The sequence below is a fragment of the Microchirus variegatus genome (assembly GCF_963457635.1).
Source record: "Microchirus variegatus genome assembly, chromosome: 18".
Classification (NCBI taxonomy): domain Eukaryota; kingdom Metazoa; phylum Chordata; class Actinopteri; order Pleuronectiformes; family Soleidae; genus Microchirus; species Microchirus variegatus.
Window position 1 is genome coordinate 7,545,763 of NC_139819.1, and position 16,235 is coordinate 7,561,997.

The 16,235-nt window shown below is 40.3% G+C and overlaps 1 protein-coding gene across 1 annotated transcript in view; it reads right to left on the reverse strand.

Annotated features, from left to right (window-relative positions):
- The window catches only part of stpg2 (sperm-tail PG-rich repeat containing 2), a gene marked incomplete at both ends in the record, with an annotated part of 52,954 nt that overhangs the window by 26,029 nt on the left and 10,690 nt on the right, over positions 1-16,235 (reverse strand). The window contains 4 exons of the mRNA XM_083905139.1: positions 7,495-7,587; positions 7,682-7,845; positions 8,283-8,442; positions 14,129-14,218. Of these exons, the coding sequence (XP_083761265.1) occupies positions 7,495-7,587; positions 7,682-7,845; positions 8,283-8,442; positions 14,129-14,218 (507 nt within the window). The remainder of the gene's footprint in view (positions 1-7,494; positions 7,588-7,681; positions 7,846-8,282; positions 8,443-14,128; positions 14,219-16,235) is intronic.

Genomic DNA, 16,235 nt, shown 5'->3' on the forward strand with positions numbered 1-16,235 from the left:
GAAAGACCTGTCAATACAGCAAGTGGATATGACAGCACCACTACTCTGTTCTGCCCCCACTCCTCCACCTCTTCTTCAAAACCTTTCCAAACCATCACATCTATGAATTGCCCGGGACTCTGTTGTGCAGTGCATGATGGGAGAGTTACCATCTGACGCCTCAAGGTACAAGTGCCACTCAGCACTACTTCTCATTCGATCACTTAATTGCAACACACATTAAAAATGGTTACATGCATATATATGTTTACTTATTTATTTATTTATTTGTTAATGAGTACATTTAGAGCATGCCACTTGAGAATTGTGAATTCTCACAGGGACAAGCATCATCATCATTACCCTGACAGCTGACAGCAAAATCCATATCAAATCCATAACTCCATTTTCCTGTTTTTCTTTCTTTCTTTCTTCCTTTCTCTCTCTCTCTCATCACTCGTCTTCTCTGTTGTCTCCCATGAATAGAGGCGGCGCCATGACGCGCCCATTAGCTGTCCGCGGATAAATCATACAAAATGCAATGAAACATGGGAGACAAAAAAGTCAATAAGTGACAAAACCTTGGGCCTGAGCATACTTTGCCATTCCCAGATATTTTCGAGAGAATCTTGCCCATGGCATTAGCTTCAATGCGACTGTCACACTCTGTTTGACTCATGTGACGTTTATTTATTTATCATCTGAAGGCCCAGACAGAAATGTCTCTCTGCTTCTTATTCTTTGTCTGCATTAAGGTTTTTCTGTCTCTGTCGTCAGCTGCACTTTCTTTCTTTCTGCCTGTCCTTTGTTTTTTCATTCCTTCATCGCCATCGTCATCATCGTCTTATCCTCGTATAATTTAACCTTCTGGACTTTTTATCATTCATCGTTCATTTTAAAGAGCAATGGATCGGGGAGGGAGTTTACAGCTGTTTAGCAAACAGTTTAATTATCTCAACCAAAGCTATTAGAATAGATAATTACACTTTTTATACATATCGGCTCTCTCTCTTCCTCTCTCCTTCACTGCCTCCCACCCTTTTTTTTGCCTCCTCTCTCTTTATTTTTGTCTCCCTCAAGACAGCTATAGCATCTCACTCTGGGAGTTAAATTGTATTTTTCCCCACTTTTCACTGAGTTTCCTTGTTTTGCTGGACCACAAGTACAATATCAAACTTACATAATATGCTTTTCTTTTAATGCCATTTGAAACCTTGTGACAACAGTCCATATATGGGAAAAAAAATGGACGTAGTCTTCTGGTTTTTAAAATAATATAATATATAATATGACAGCTATCATCAACGTTTATGTTAGCGTGTGGATGCTTTCGGCTCAGATGCTGAATCATTGAGGCCGTGCTGTTGTTGTACGCCAGTTGTAGTTTGCAGTGGTTACACTGCACCTCGTTGGCTTCTTGTTTAAGCGTGAAATGGTCCCACACTTTGGACATTTTCTGCCTTGCGCCCTGCGCTGAACAGGCCGCGCGAGCTAGGAATTATACGAATACTCGAGGCAGAGTTTTTCCCCCTAGGAATTTTTGTAATCTAGTTACTCCAATCACTTCAGTAATCATTGCAGCCCTATCCAATAGGCAACCTGGATGCAGGCGACACCTCTAAACTTCCCCTTTTAAAAATGTCTATATGGCAACGGCTTCAAAAGAGGAGGAGATCAAATTCTTATGGGTCACGACCGGGTAGTAAGGAGAAGACAAAGTGGTCTCCACACGGCTCATTCCCACCACCTAACACAGACCATTACACCACATCACTGTAATCCTAAACGTGTCAATTTGCAGAGACATATGTCTATGCAAGTGTACTATGAGTAGCTATAAATAATCTTTAAAGTCTGAATTTCCTCTGACAACAGCAGGAGTGAAGGATGGAAAACGTCTCCAGTTGTGAAGCCTCCTCGTCTATTTGTTTCCATTATTACTGCTCACACCACTGCGTTATTATTAGTATGACTCCTCCTGCCGACCACTGTCATCGACACATGTAATGAAAAACACATTTTAATATCGTCTGTCTGATTCCATCGAGCCAGTTTACACTGAGGGAGAATTATGTGGTGTTGTTGATTGTCAGCGCGGCAGATATTAGCGCAGATAAAGTGAAATTTGTTTTGCTGGCAGCGAGCGCTATTGTTTGTTTACATGAGTTTCAAAATGACTCGCACTGAGCAAACGGAAACAGCCCGAGCTTGCATGAATATTGTCAAATATTTGGCCATTGTGTCGGGATAAAAGTGGAAATGATTCTGCATGTGTTGATGTTATTGACGATTATGGTTTCCAAATCACAGTCAAAATATGTAATAACAATGTTTTAAACGCAAAGCAATGCACATAAGTCACCTTTAGATACTGCTAATATTATTATTATATGGTAAAAATGTAGTGTAGTGCCGTTTTGGTGCACTGACTATAGTTTTACATTAAAAATAAATAATGTTGCTAGCAAACAGATCATTTAGTACAGTACAAATATCATTTTTAGCATGAAATAACTCGTCATTCACACCTGTATTATGATGCACCTTTAGTTTTTAGCTATTGGGGGAATAAAATGTCATGGACAGAGAAAAGCAATGTGTTTGCTTATATCTAAGATGTAAATCTAAATCTTAATTAATATGTATTCTTCTTTATGGTCAAATTGTGAGTTTAATGCTCAATTAAAAGTGTTCACTACAGGGGTAATACCATCTGTGACACGATTATGTTTGATCCAACCTCACAAAGGGATGCTACTTCACTGAGGAAACTATATCCGCTTAACTGTGACCAATATTACACATTTAATATGGCTTAAGTTTTTTGGCAGTTTCAGCGTTGGACATCTGTTGTACTAACAAGTAAGAGCACACCTCAGGCTAACACCTCATTATTGAACCAGTGCTCTTGACGCCAGCATCCCTTCACACTCACTCAGAGTAACAACATCTATCAGAATGGTTAAGGTGAAGCAGCCATCCATCCTGTCTATTAATCTTCTGCACTCATTGACAGTGGCGCAAAATTGGCGACAGACTCATGACACATTAGGAAAAAAAAAAAAAAAAAAGTGACAGACAGACAAAACGTCCCGTCGTTTCATTGATCTATAAAAGAGACAGGAATTCCTCTGCCTCGGGGTAAAACATAAGTCCAAATTAAATTCTGCACTTATTCTCTGCTAGGGCTGCCTAAGGGTATCCTATAACCACCGAACCACAGAGGTCATTATCAGGAAGAGTTTCACAGAAAGAGGGAAGTAGGAGAGAGTGTGGGGGGGGGGGGTGTGGGAGGATAAGCTATACAAAAACAACATTTAAAGACAAGACATTTAAATAAAGATCAAGAAAAAGTATACTGGAGTGCACTACAGGAACACCGAACTGTTATTCGATTGTTTGATGCTCAATTCATAACCATCCACCCTTTTAGATACGTCCAAATGTCTGACTCTTCCTGGTTCAGGCAGGTAATCAAATCCTATCAGATCCAGACGTCCTGCCGTAGCATAAAAAAAAGAAAGAAAAAGTGATGGATTTGATTTAGATTTGCCTTGAAAAAAAGGCACAACAAAAGATATCAACCCCTAAATGAATCATGCGATGTCCACCACCACCATTTCTCTGGACAGTCTTCACGACACGGCTTCAGAGACTCACTGAACTAATATTCATTAGAATAGTTATTGTAAACGATCATACGTGACATTTTAAGGGTTAAGCATATCAGAGGATGGGGAAAAAGTAATAAACGTCTTTTATATATTTTCCAGATTTCAAACTGAAACGAAGTGTGACTTGATTCGCCCGGCAATATGTCGACCTCTTCTGCCCAAGACGGAGGACATAAACTCCTGAAGATAAAACAGATCATAAAGGCGTATTTTCTGCCTTTATTCCCCCTCTCTCACTCCCTTCCCATAATCATGATTGTTTCCTGATTAGACTCTTTTAATATCCATCCCAGTGGGTGACCGTTACCAGGGATACAGCATAGGCTGCAGCGCGGCATGTGGCAAACTGTTTCAGCAAAGACGTCCCCGGGTGATTTTTCATTAACTGGCCATAAAGACGGCTCTGTATGGAGCCATTATAAGTGAACTCAGATCTTTTCCTTTGAGCACTCGTAGGTCCTACTCAGAGGAGAAAAGAGCGAGTGAGGCACAGAGGGAAATATGGAGGTAATATTGTTCCTCTAAAGTAGAGTCAAATAAGCAGTTGATTGTATTCAAGCCTGTGTGTGTGTGTGTGTCGGCAGTTTTTTCTTATTTTCTCCCACTTTGAAAAGTCTGAAACCTTGCACGCCGCAGTCCTCGTCACGGATAACCCTGCTGTTTGCCCGGGGTGGGCTGCAGACAGGCATGTATTACCTCAGTGGCATGTGGAGCCACAAGCCACTTCTTTTCACCTCAACCCCCCCGATTGCTCCCCCACCTGCAAACACTGCCAATTATGTTTGTGGGAACACACAAGCGAAGCTGGAAGTACTGCTGCTGGGAACTGAACCAAGTTAAAGCTGATGTTAAATATTTAATCGCCCTGTGTGTCCGGCATGAAATGAAAATCCACCACTGGTCATTTCAAACGCACCGCCTCACATCCAGATGTATTACCCTGACATGGCGTTGGACGGTGTTGTGTAGCTGTGGCGCGGTTGTCAAGTTTTGTGGTGTGCGCATTAGGAGTTAGCGCACTGAGGATTGTGAGTGAGCCAGCTCATCTATCAGCACAATATACTGCAGCCTGACAGAAAACTACATGGCACATTTGTCATAAAAAATGGCAAACAGCGCAGACAGATATATGAGGTGGAGACTATTACAGAGGCGATCAGCACCCGAGTCCTTAATGGATCGTTCTCCGTCTCCTAATGAGTCCCATCACACTTGCTTACAAGTTCATTTGTGGCACGTAATAAAACGTGATTGACAACGTGGCATAAAAAAAAACTGTAAATGTATAAATCCAAACAAACCTGTGAGTACATTTATGCAAAGTGCCGTAAGAAATATGACTGGAGCAGAAACAAGAGACTGCACAAGATGCCAGAGGACAACAACAACAACCATGTTCTTTGATATACAGCAGGAGGCGAACGGAGCATGAAATGGTTTGTCCTTCACTCGAATGACACTGATCTCTGTGTGTGCACCGCTGCGTTTTAACGCTGAATATTGATGCAGTGGACTTCCATTGCATCACCTGAAGATTTCCTGCTGGTTTTATATCTCCTGTATTCACCCGGAGTTCCATATTATTATACAAGAGACTCCCCCAGTTGGACGAAAGGTAGAGAGAAATGAGAAAAGTGTGAAAGCATCTCGAGCTGTGTCAGCAAAATATCACAGAAAGTTTACAAGACGGAGAAAATTGGCACCCTCAACACACACACACACACACACACACACACACACACACACACACACACACACACACACACACACACACACACACACACACACACACACACACACACACACACACACACACACACACACACACACACACACACACACACACACACACACACACCTTCAAGTGTTATTGCACTCATTATTTGTGGACTGTTTTTGCCTTGTGCTCAATATAATGACATTAAAGCAACTACTACGACGACTAAAAGCTCCCCTTTGCCATAGTAGGATTATTAAAAGCAATATTTGCAAACGACAAAATGACAGCTAATTATTACGATTTAATCATTAACTTTGATTCTCTCATAGATTTAAAAGGTGATTTATTAGACAAAGTGTCAAAAGCTGCAGTCTTTTCTTAAAAATCATGTTGATTAGACCAATTTCAATCATGTGAGACAAGTTATAATTTGTCTTTTTTTTTGAGCATCTTATGAAAAAAGTTGATTAAAGCTAAGATATGATATGTTGAGTCAGAGGTCTTATCATCAGATTTACAGGGGGCAATATCCAACATCACAAACTCACCCTCGGAGGATGAACCTCATGCTGTGCATCTGCAGTTTCCTGCCATCTTCTATAAGAGCTGAATTTCCCTCAATACCTTCAATAAAGCAGCAGTTTGCTCACTACCGCAGACCTTTGCCCTGGCACTTTGGACCTTTGGAGTAAATCAGCGTAAACACCAGCTGGTACCCAGTGGGGGCGATAGTTGAAAATACAAATTGTCTAAGTTGAATATTAAAATGCTGAAGCACAATGTACACTTTGGTGAGAAATTCATATTAATAATGCATTATTTTTCCTCCTACATTTTCTCTTGTTGCTTAAATTCAATCACTTCGTCTCACACCCAGCTGCATGTGTGTGTTTCTTCATTAGCACATTATTTATATGCAAGTAAACACCTTCCTTTGTCATTGAGGGCAAAAGAAAAAAACTCTCACTATGCAAACATTGACATTATTTTCAAATGCAGCTCCGCCGATGCTGTTACTTCATTTGTTGACATCGAGTAACACAAGGTGTAATGAGCAAGTGTAAAGATAATGGTTTTAACAGTATATCGCATTTATGAATGCCACAACAAATCAAGAGCTCGAGAAGTAAAGGAGAATTGCCAAAATTCACAGAGCTATGTATGATGTTGTCATCTCACGACAGGCAGACACCCCACAGGCCAACAATACTGGCTGTAACAGGCTCACGGCCCACAAACACAAAACTTCAGTGGCAAACATAAAGAAAAAACTGCCTGAGGATAAAAAAACAAAAACAAAACAAGAATGAAATGCAGGTGAATTGTGAAAAAGACAATATTTTACAATGTTGTAATCTTTCTTATTGTCTTCGAAGATAATGTGAATGTTTCAGTAATTATCAGGTCATAGTTATAAAGCTAAACTGAAGCATATATACCATGACATAATAAAGTCAGGTATGTCAAGTCAACTTAAGGTAAAGCAACAATAAAAATGTGAAAGTAAAACAGTAAAATAATAAAATGGTTAATATCTACAGTATGTCTACATTTACTATTCTCATCCTGAAGTGAAGGAGAGGAGGTAAGTGACGATGGAAATGTTCAATGGCAGTTTTGCTATCGTTCTACACATGCATATGTTTTGGTTGTGTTTACCCACAATGCCCTGCTTTGTACCCACGTTTTGCCCCACGTTGTATTCTGCTTCCTGCACCTCTGTTTTAGGCAAACCAGATTTTGGTTGCGCATGCACACCTCCCCAAACAAACCGCACTTTCTGAGCAAACGAACAAGGATTAGAAATAGAAGGGCTGGTGTGAATACAACATAAGTCATGTGCGAGAGGAACAAGAACTAATGATTTGGTAAACTCTGACCTTTTTTCTACAGCAAAATTAAAGTCAAACTGCTGGAAAACAGGACCCTTGCCATTATCGTGGGTTATACAATGCTGCTGCTGCTGTTGCGATGGCCCATTTCTGAACATAAAAACCTGTCATGTCATTTCTGTTGTGCTGTTGTACAGCTTTACAAAAGAAACTTGTGTGTGTCTGAATGGAAAAGAGTAGGACAAAGACGGAGCGTAGTGAAAAAAACGGGAGACAAAAAAGGACTTACTTTAGCGAGCAGTGATAATGGCAGACGTTCTGTGGCTGATTTGAAGGCGGCTGTGTTTTGCTGTTTGTAGTTCTCCTCTGTCTTCTTTTCAGTCTGAACACAAATGTGCCGCAGTCACACACACACAAGCGTTGTACTGTAAGCAGGATATGTGAACTTGTTATGTGTAATGGCGGGAATGGCCTACCTCGTAGTGTCCTGGACTTGGGGCCTGTGTTGCTGTCTTGCTGTGAAACAAGGAGGTGCGCTGAGTACTGGAGCCAAACCCTCCCTTCCTGCTTCGCTCTAAAAAGGCCTTTTTAAAACTCTCCTGGGCTAAACCATGCTCGGACACATTATAGGAGCCTGGTCCTGGACAGAGACGGACAGATTATTATGCATTGTTGTTTTTAATCATCTGAAATAGTCAATTTCCTTTCAGGAAAGTATGTAATCTTCAAATGGACAAATCTATGGTAAAACTTTATATAAGGGAACACATATTCACCATTAACTCGGTGCTTACAAACATGCATATAAGTAGCATACTAGCCCTTTAATAGTAAATATTAAGCACATATTAACCCCTTATGGTAGAGGTAGAATAAGGTGTTAATACGTGCTTAATGATTACTAATAAAGGGTTAGTATGCAATGTTGTTGCTTAGTGCACAGCAACAACATTTTCATCTTCAGGACAACGACAGCTGACGCAAAGAGAAAACTAGTCTGCTTTTGTCATACTGCGTAAATCAAAGACAGACATCACAGAGCACAGCCTCCACACACACAAACACACAAATCCTGACCTGGTGTGGAGCATTTTCTGTTGTCAGGTGTGAAGCGCACAGCGGTGATGCCAAATGGGCTTCTTTTCACTCCCGTCGACCTCTTCAGCAGCTCCAGTGCACAGCGTGGGTCATTATATACACCAACAGGGGGCGACAATTCTTTCACAGAGGTAAATCTCTAACATAGGGGGAGATGAGAAGACTAGAGTCAGAGGAAAAAGTCCATACAGTAACAAGCGTCATATAGAAACAAAATTGGCACTTTCAGTCGATCCGACTGAGATCAGCGCTGTTTTAGAACAACAAATAATCCAATTATTTTCTCCACTCAATTCCCATCTGGAGCACAACAACACATCCCGCTGTGAATATTTGCTTTATCCACAGGAAGGGGAAGGGGAAAAAATGACGGAGCGCTGTGCCTCACTGTCACAGATAACAAGCAGAGATCAAATACATTGACCGAGCACAGAGTACATAAAGGATGTAAGCGTGCTGTCTCACTGCACCTGAAAAAACTAATTAACGATGGATCAAAAAAAGAAAAGAAAACGGAGCCACAGTTGTGTTTTTATTTAAAATGTGGGTTATGTCGGGTTCTCCTCGACATTGTCCTTACGAGCTGTGTGATGCCCACCGAAATAAATGTTCCCCCTCGATAATATTATTATCTTGTGTGTTTTTTTTTCCTCCAGAGTGAAAGTTGATTGTGGTTTTAAACCTTTTATGTGAAGAAAATGAAGTAATAAAAAGGTGATGCTTGTGCAACACAGAGACATTATACGTATACGTATATATATATGTAGTGAACAGTTGTTATTTGCCCAGCTGTATACTTGGCCTAGCTTTGATCTGCTTTTGATATATATTCAAGTGTTATATTCCTTTACACATGGTGCAATTGGCACAACAACAAAAAATGCAAACTGAAAAGAGAAATCAAGAAGGAAAAAAGAAGCAAGAAAGAGTAAAATGTTTGAGAGTTAAAAAAAAAAAAAGCAAATTGCATACAGAAAGGAGAAAGGTGTGACAAGGAGCACAGAAAAAAAATGAGATGTGGTAAAACAGCACATTAAACCCACAGATAATGATGCACACAATCAGGTATGTAATTTTCTTTGAATGTTTTGCTGATATCAGAGCTGATTCGGCACAGTAACTGCTCGGCAGCTTCACTCCCATGGGAACAAAATGTGTTTATCTGATAGCCCCTGTTATAACAGCGCAGACAATCAAGAGCCTGAAGCAGAAAAGTTGCACTTTCCTTCAAAAGGACTGTGGGTGAACTGTGTTTTTCCTATGGAACTTTATATTTCTGGAACTTTATATAAGTGAGCCACTTAGTTGGTTGCTATCAAACACATAAGATGAATAAAAAGGACTTGATTACCGCAGATATGAGCACGATCATATTAATGCTGCGTCCACTCACAAGCCGCTAAGAATAAACTTAAATATAAGAAGCATGCCAATCACTGATTGCCACTTCCAGTATAAACAAGATCCAGCCTGTGGAAGAAAATGCCTTTCCGGGGATAATAAAGACTGTGCTAGCGATGCACAGTTGAATTATTGAGCTTTTAGGCAAAGAGGAGAAGAAGGAGTGAAGAGGCGTCGCTGCAGGAGGACGTGTAGAGAGGAAAGGGAGGGAGTGTTAGCGTTGGAGAGCATCTGAGAAGAAGAAATGCGAGGAGCGGGAACGACAGGACATGCTGTTTCAAGGCCAAAACAAGCTGTGTTCATTTAAAGTCAGTTTTAGAGCTGAGGTTCTCAACCATCTGTCAGTCCCACTCGTACTACTGGCTTTTATTAAGTCTTACACGTTTTTTTCTCTCTCTCTCTCTCTCTTTCACAAAATTGACTACATGAGCTTTCATGTTACTTCACACTGATGCTGAATCTATAATGAAGGTGGACGATTTTCTTCCTTGGGTTAAAGTTTTCAAAACAATATCTCAAACAAACACTTTTAAAAACTTGAAAAAGAACCCGCGAGACGCCTCTGCGGGCATCGCAGTGACACAATGACTTGCCGTCTGTTCAAGTGGATTAATGAGACCACAGAGAAAACGAGCAGCATAATTAGCGTGAAGTGCCCTCGTGCTCTTCTTGCTCCAAACTCTCTATTTCAGATGTAATTTATTATATGATATGTTTTTCATTAATTCTATTTGCCCCGCGATTGCACTTCAGTTTCATGTTTCCCACCCACATCCTTGATATGCATATTTGAGCTCAGGGTTGCTGTGTTTAGTACTCAACAGCTAATGAATGACAAGATGTGTCATGTGCAAAAAACAATATCACATTTTACATTATTATTAAGGCCCAAGCACAAATGTGCCAGGGCCAGCGATAGTGGAATAGGGCACAAACCCGTTCGTAACTCCAGGGCTCGATAGCGCCCCCAGAAGTCAGGTCATGGTCAGAAAAAAGTCGTCGATCGGAACGAAATTTGGTGAGTGTCATTTTTGACGCAAGAGAAAGTGGCCAAAATTGCATTAAATGCTAAATTTTTCATTATTTCTACCGTCAACTTTTGACACTAGAGAAAGTGGTCAAAATTGCGTTAAATACTAAATTTTTCATTATTTCTACCGTCAACTTTTGACACTAGAGAAAGTGGCCAAAATTGTGTCAAAGTCGCACATAGTTGTTCCGATTTTAACCAAATTGGGTACTTTTGTTGTTCTCATGTTCTTGGTCCATATGTTCTAGACAAGTTAATGATATGAATGAATGAATGAATGAAAAGTTGTCAAAGGATTTTCTCTACGTCAAAAGGCGTTGCTTCTGCGCGCCGGCAAATTTGACATTAAAATGGCAGGAAAACTACATCTAGCTATTATTGTTATTATTCCAATAATATTATTATCTGTGAATGGACTTCAGGATCTTTTTCTGTTACTTACAAATAAATAAAAAAAAGAGTAAAAACAAGACCCGAATGGGAACAGAGAAGAGAAGTGAGGGGAAAAGTATGATGAAAGCATAAAACTGAATGAAAGAAGATGCAGACAGAATAAATAGGAGGAGGAGGGGAGCGAGTGGAACAGGGAGATGGGAATCGAGGGAAATGCATCTTTTCACAAAGTGTCACATTGAGGCTTTGATAGTTCAAAATTAGGGAGTCAAAGGGAGTAGGAATGGAGAGAACGGGGGAGATTCCAGCTGTTCCGCCTATCGTTCCCTCCATCCGTTCTTCTGTCACTCCCTTCCCTCGTTTACTCTCCATCCCTCCACAGGGTAACGGTGTCAGATGGAAAAGGGAACCACAGGGAAATGAAGATCTAAGGGAGCTGACGCTCTTAGTTCTGCATCAGAGGTGACTTGTGACACGCGGCGTCGCGGGGTCGACGCACTGACACAGCATGTGGCCATGGAAATTAGGTCAAGGCAAACTGTGATACACACACACACACAGAGAGAGAGACACACACACACACACAGACGCCACAATCTTCCATCAGTTGTTCTCTCTAGGAAACTAGCAAAATGATTTATGTACCAGATGTTATTAAGGAATCCTGTACGCATATTATGTGTGTGTGCTTGTATTTGTTACCTCTTTACGAACTTTTCTGGCATAAACACTGACCTTGTCAGGACCAGTCAATGTGACCAAAACCTGATCCTAATGACATAGAACCTCATTTTGTGAGGAACTGGTTAAGTTAAGGTGGCTGGCATTGGCTCAATCGTCCCCCACGACCCCTATTAGGTTATGGTTAGGCATGAACTGGTTAATGTCTTGTGTCCATATCTGCCTGCAGAGGTTACGCAGGTGGATGTCTGAATTTTTTATGTGTGTGTGAGACAGACAGAGAGAGCAAGAGCACACATTGTGTGACACGTTTGTCAGAGTGATAATTAAAACATCAGTCACAGGAGTTTCACAGGAGTGAAGCTGAGCGGCCACTGCCACAGAGGAGTTCAGCTATTCCTGAGATGCACGACTACACATCCTTCATCATCTTCTCTAGTGTGAGCCTCTTAATAATAAACTCATCTTTGCCCTCGTCTGAAGAAATCCTCCATGTCCATGTCCACACACATCAATTAAACAAGCAAATCCCGGCTTAGCGTCTTCGCCTATAACTTAATATTATATATATTCCACATTAAAAATCCAGTCTCCTTTGAGAAACTGTAAATTGAATATGTGTATAGATTATGTCTGAGGAATCTTTTCAATGTGATCTGATTGATCTCTCTGTCAGTAGAGTATTATGTAAAGTGGCTGAATTAGTTTTGTTGTAGTCATGCAGTAGTTGCACTCTGCATTACCGTAATTACACGATGGTTTGTGCTAACAGAGAAATTCCTCTGGTTTCTGAAAGCTGAGTTTTTGCAAAACAAAACCAACATGTGGTTATTACGGTAGTTTCACTACCGCTGTTGCAGGAAGGAGGCGAATCAGCGTCTTTGTCACCAGAGAGGAGAGAGTTGGAAAAACATCTGTACATAGTTGAGACATTGAGACAAAGACAAATGTTATTGTAAATGTGTCTTATACAGTTCAAATTTCAAATTTAACACACAAAGTCTGTTGTTTGTGTACAACTATAGTTGGCTCATGAAGAATGGGCCAAACTACTTGTTGATGCAGAAGTCTAATTAAGAGTTACAGAGGTTGGATCATAAATCAAAAGCTTGATTTGTGTTAAGCATGGAGCAAAGAATTACTTTTGTCACTTTCAACTTAAATCAAAGATAGTTGTTGACATTTGCCCATGTCTGTATATGGCAAAGTTATCATCAATACAGAATCATAACATTGTAAACAATAATTGTTTTTCTGTCTTCCATGTTGTACACCGTGAGTAATGTATGTCGTGATTCAGAGTGACAGAAAAAACAGCGGATGTGGGTTTTAAACAAAGACAAATTATGGGGGTTTTCGCTTTCTAAAGGTCAATTCATACTTTGCGTGTTCGCCAGTCAGCAGCATAATTTTCTACGGTCCAACTTGATGCTAACGTTGTCATGCACCATGACGTGTCCATGACGGAAGATGCCCCAAAACATTTGTGGTCCATAACAGTTGGGACAATAACGGCACGGAATAAGAAAAATGGTGCACAAACACCAGAGCAATGCAGACCCTCGTTTTAGTATCAATGGAATCGCAGACATTACAGGTACTAAATCACTAAAACTTTTCACACATTTTTTGTTTCGTGATTGCCTGTTTATGTATGAATATTTTAGTTCATTCTTTATATCTTTGTTTTTGTGCTGCAGTGAATACAGTACATGCAGATTGGAGAGTTAGACCATCTGTGCTGTTCAATGAATGTGTTGTTTTTCAACTTTCTGTATCTGTTTTTATTATTAAACTATCGTATTTCATCAGATGGAGGAGAAAAAAAAAAAAATCTGCTTTATATATTGACCACTGGCTGCTCTGATTTTTTAAAGATCAGCATTAGCCATAAGAAAATCCATATTAGTCGACCTCTATCGGGCGTCCACCTGTGAGAGGATCACATATACAACTCTCCGTGGAGACGAGACGCAGAAAGTATGGCGAAAATGTTTAAATATTTAGTTAAAACGGTCTGTTACTGACAGACACGCTTTTATTGGAGCTTCCCTACTTGGTCACACTGAATTGATTCCCACAGAGACAGAATATTACGTATACAGAAAAAGCTCCACTCTATGAATGTGACTCAACCTCTGACACTGCTGAGTGTGCGGATATCGAATCAATTTAAAAACATGCAAACTGATAATAGCCTCCCTGATAGACTCAAAGAGTTCAGGAATAGCTGGAGAATAGCTGTATATAGTACACGGCTGCACATGGAGCAGTGAATCAATTTGCTTTCAACTTCGCCAAAATTCTTTTTGTACTGCACCTCAGTCTGAGAGAGGAAGGCGCAGGCGCTGGACTTCACAGGCTTCTCAAACTGGCTTCTGATGTGGTACTGGCCCGGCCCTGGAACTCCCTGGTGCAAGGCAGCAAGACAAGAGAAATGCACAAGTAAATCAAGTGTAATACTTTTATTGAGAAAACAGTAACTTGCTTTGATAATATCGCCGTTTTCCGTGCAGTGGTGTCATTTGAATGAGACACCAAGAGGATAAACGGGAGGCTGCATTGATGTTTGATGAGAAAAAGGAGGATTATGGTATAAAAGCAGCATAATGAGAAAACCCCTTTTGATCCAGTGCAATTAAGTCACACACTTTTGGTCATTTTATAGTCATACAACAATCATTACAGGTGCCAAACCTACACAATGGGTGCAGCACGACAGTGCGGCAATCTGCGGAGTAATTACTTTAACTAGCATAACTAGCTCACAACATCAGACCTCCCCATTTACAGAAATGCTGACAGCAACACACACACACACACACACACACACACACACACACACACACACACACACACACACACACACACACACACACACACACACACACACACACACACACACACACACACACACACACACACACACACACACACACACACACAGTCTGTGGTGCAGAGCCAGGACATTTTTCTATCTGTAGTAAACCCAGGAGGTTGCTGGGCTGGAGGTGGTTTAAAAGGTCTGCAGTAAAACAGCATGGATTTCTGTGGAGAGAGAAAGTAAGCAGTTACGCCAAACTCTTCAAGGGACTGGGAGGTGAGGAGGGGGAGCATTTGAGCACAATGTGTGTCACCTACCTTAGGACACTTTATTCATGAACATTGACTACAGACTCCTCCAGCATGGTTTCTTATAATTTAATAACTTTCTGGTGCTCAGAGCCTGATACATGTGTTACATGCAGACATTGCAGTATGCTAATGTGCAGCGGAGAGAGAGAGGTGCAAAAAGTCACGCCACCACTGGCTCTGGTGTTTGTCTCGTGGACGCAAAAGGATGAATTTGTGTCCATCGTATTCTGTCATCTTTGCTATTTTTGGAATGGAGTGATGTGGGCGAAAGTTGATCTGCTAGTGGTTTAAAGTCATGCATTACTTTTGTTTATGTTCAAGTGTGGATTAATGAATAAACCTGGATTAATAGACCCGAAGTGTCCAGCCGATGAAAAATGTGGTGCAGCTGGATTTGGACGCATAATTCCTTTCAAAATAATTTATTAAGTCCATTAAATGCTAAAAAAAATAAAAAGGTGAGCCAAAGGTTGATGTAAATATTAAAAATATAATTCAACGCAGACTAAAAGGAAGTATGGTCAAAACTGTGCTTTTGACCATGTCCTCCTATGACAAACACGTAAAATACATCATAAAAAAGAATTAAAGATTAATTAGCTACCTTTACCATTGTTCAACCATATTTTTAAATATTAATATACAAAAATAACAAATGGCTCATGTTCGAAATGTCAATTTGGTGATATATCATCGTCCAGACAGTTTTACTTTTAGCGGACTTTTAGCAGAGAAAGCTACTGTACATTAAAAGATGCCCCTTCCACGTTCAATACATAGACTTTATGCACTTTGTTCTCCATGTTGTGAATAAACAGAGAAATCCTGCACTTTTAACTTCTCACTGATGTTTTGTTTTCTTCACATAGACAAATATATCGTGACGTATCGCTATAGTATTGTCTTATTAGCACAGAATCCTTGTATCGTGATATTATTGGTATGGTGGACCATGTATCACCTATCATATAGTGAGGTACCTCTATGAGACAGTAGGACAAACACCAATGACATTAATTATGGTTCTTGCTGTAATGTAATGGGTGGTCACACTAAATACTTGACACTTTAGCTCTTAGAGGCAGTTTGTATTTTTTCTGTGTATTCTGGTCATATTCTACAAAAGAGACTGAGAAATAATTCAAAAAGAAGAACACAATAATAAAATCAAGAACACAGCATTTAAGTATCACACACTGTGACACTGCAGGGACAGGGAACACAAATAGCCTGCTTTAAAAATCACAGCCAAAATATGTGCGAGTGTGTCTCTTTAGTGCCTGTCTGACAGT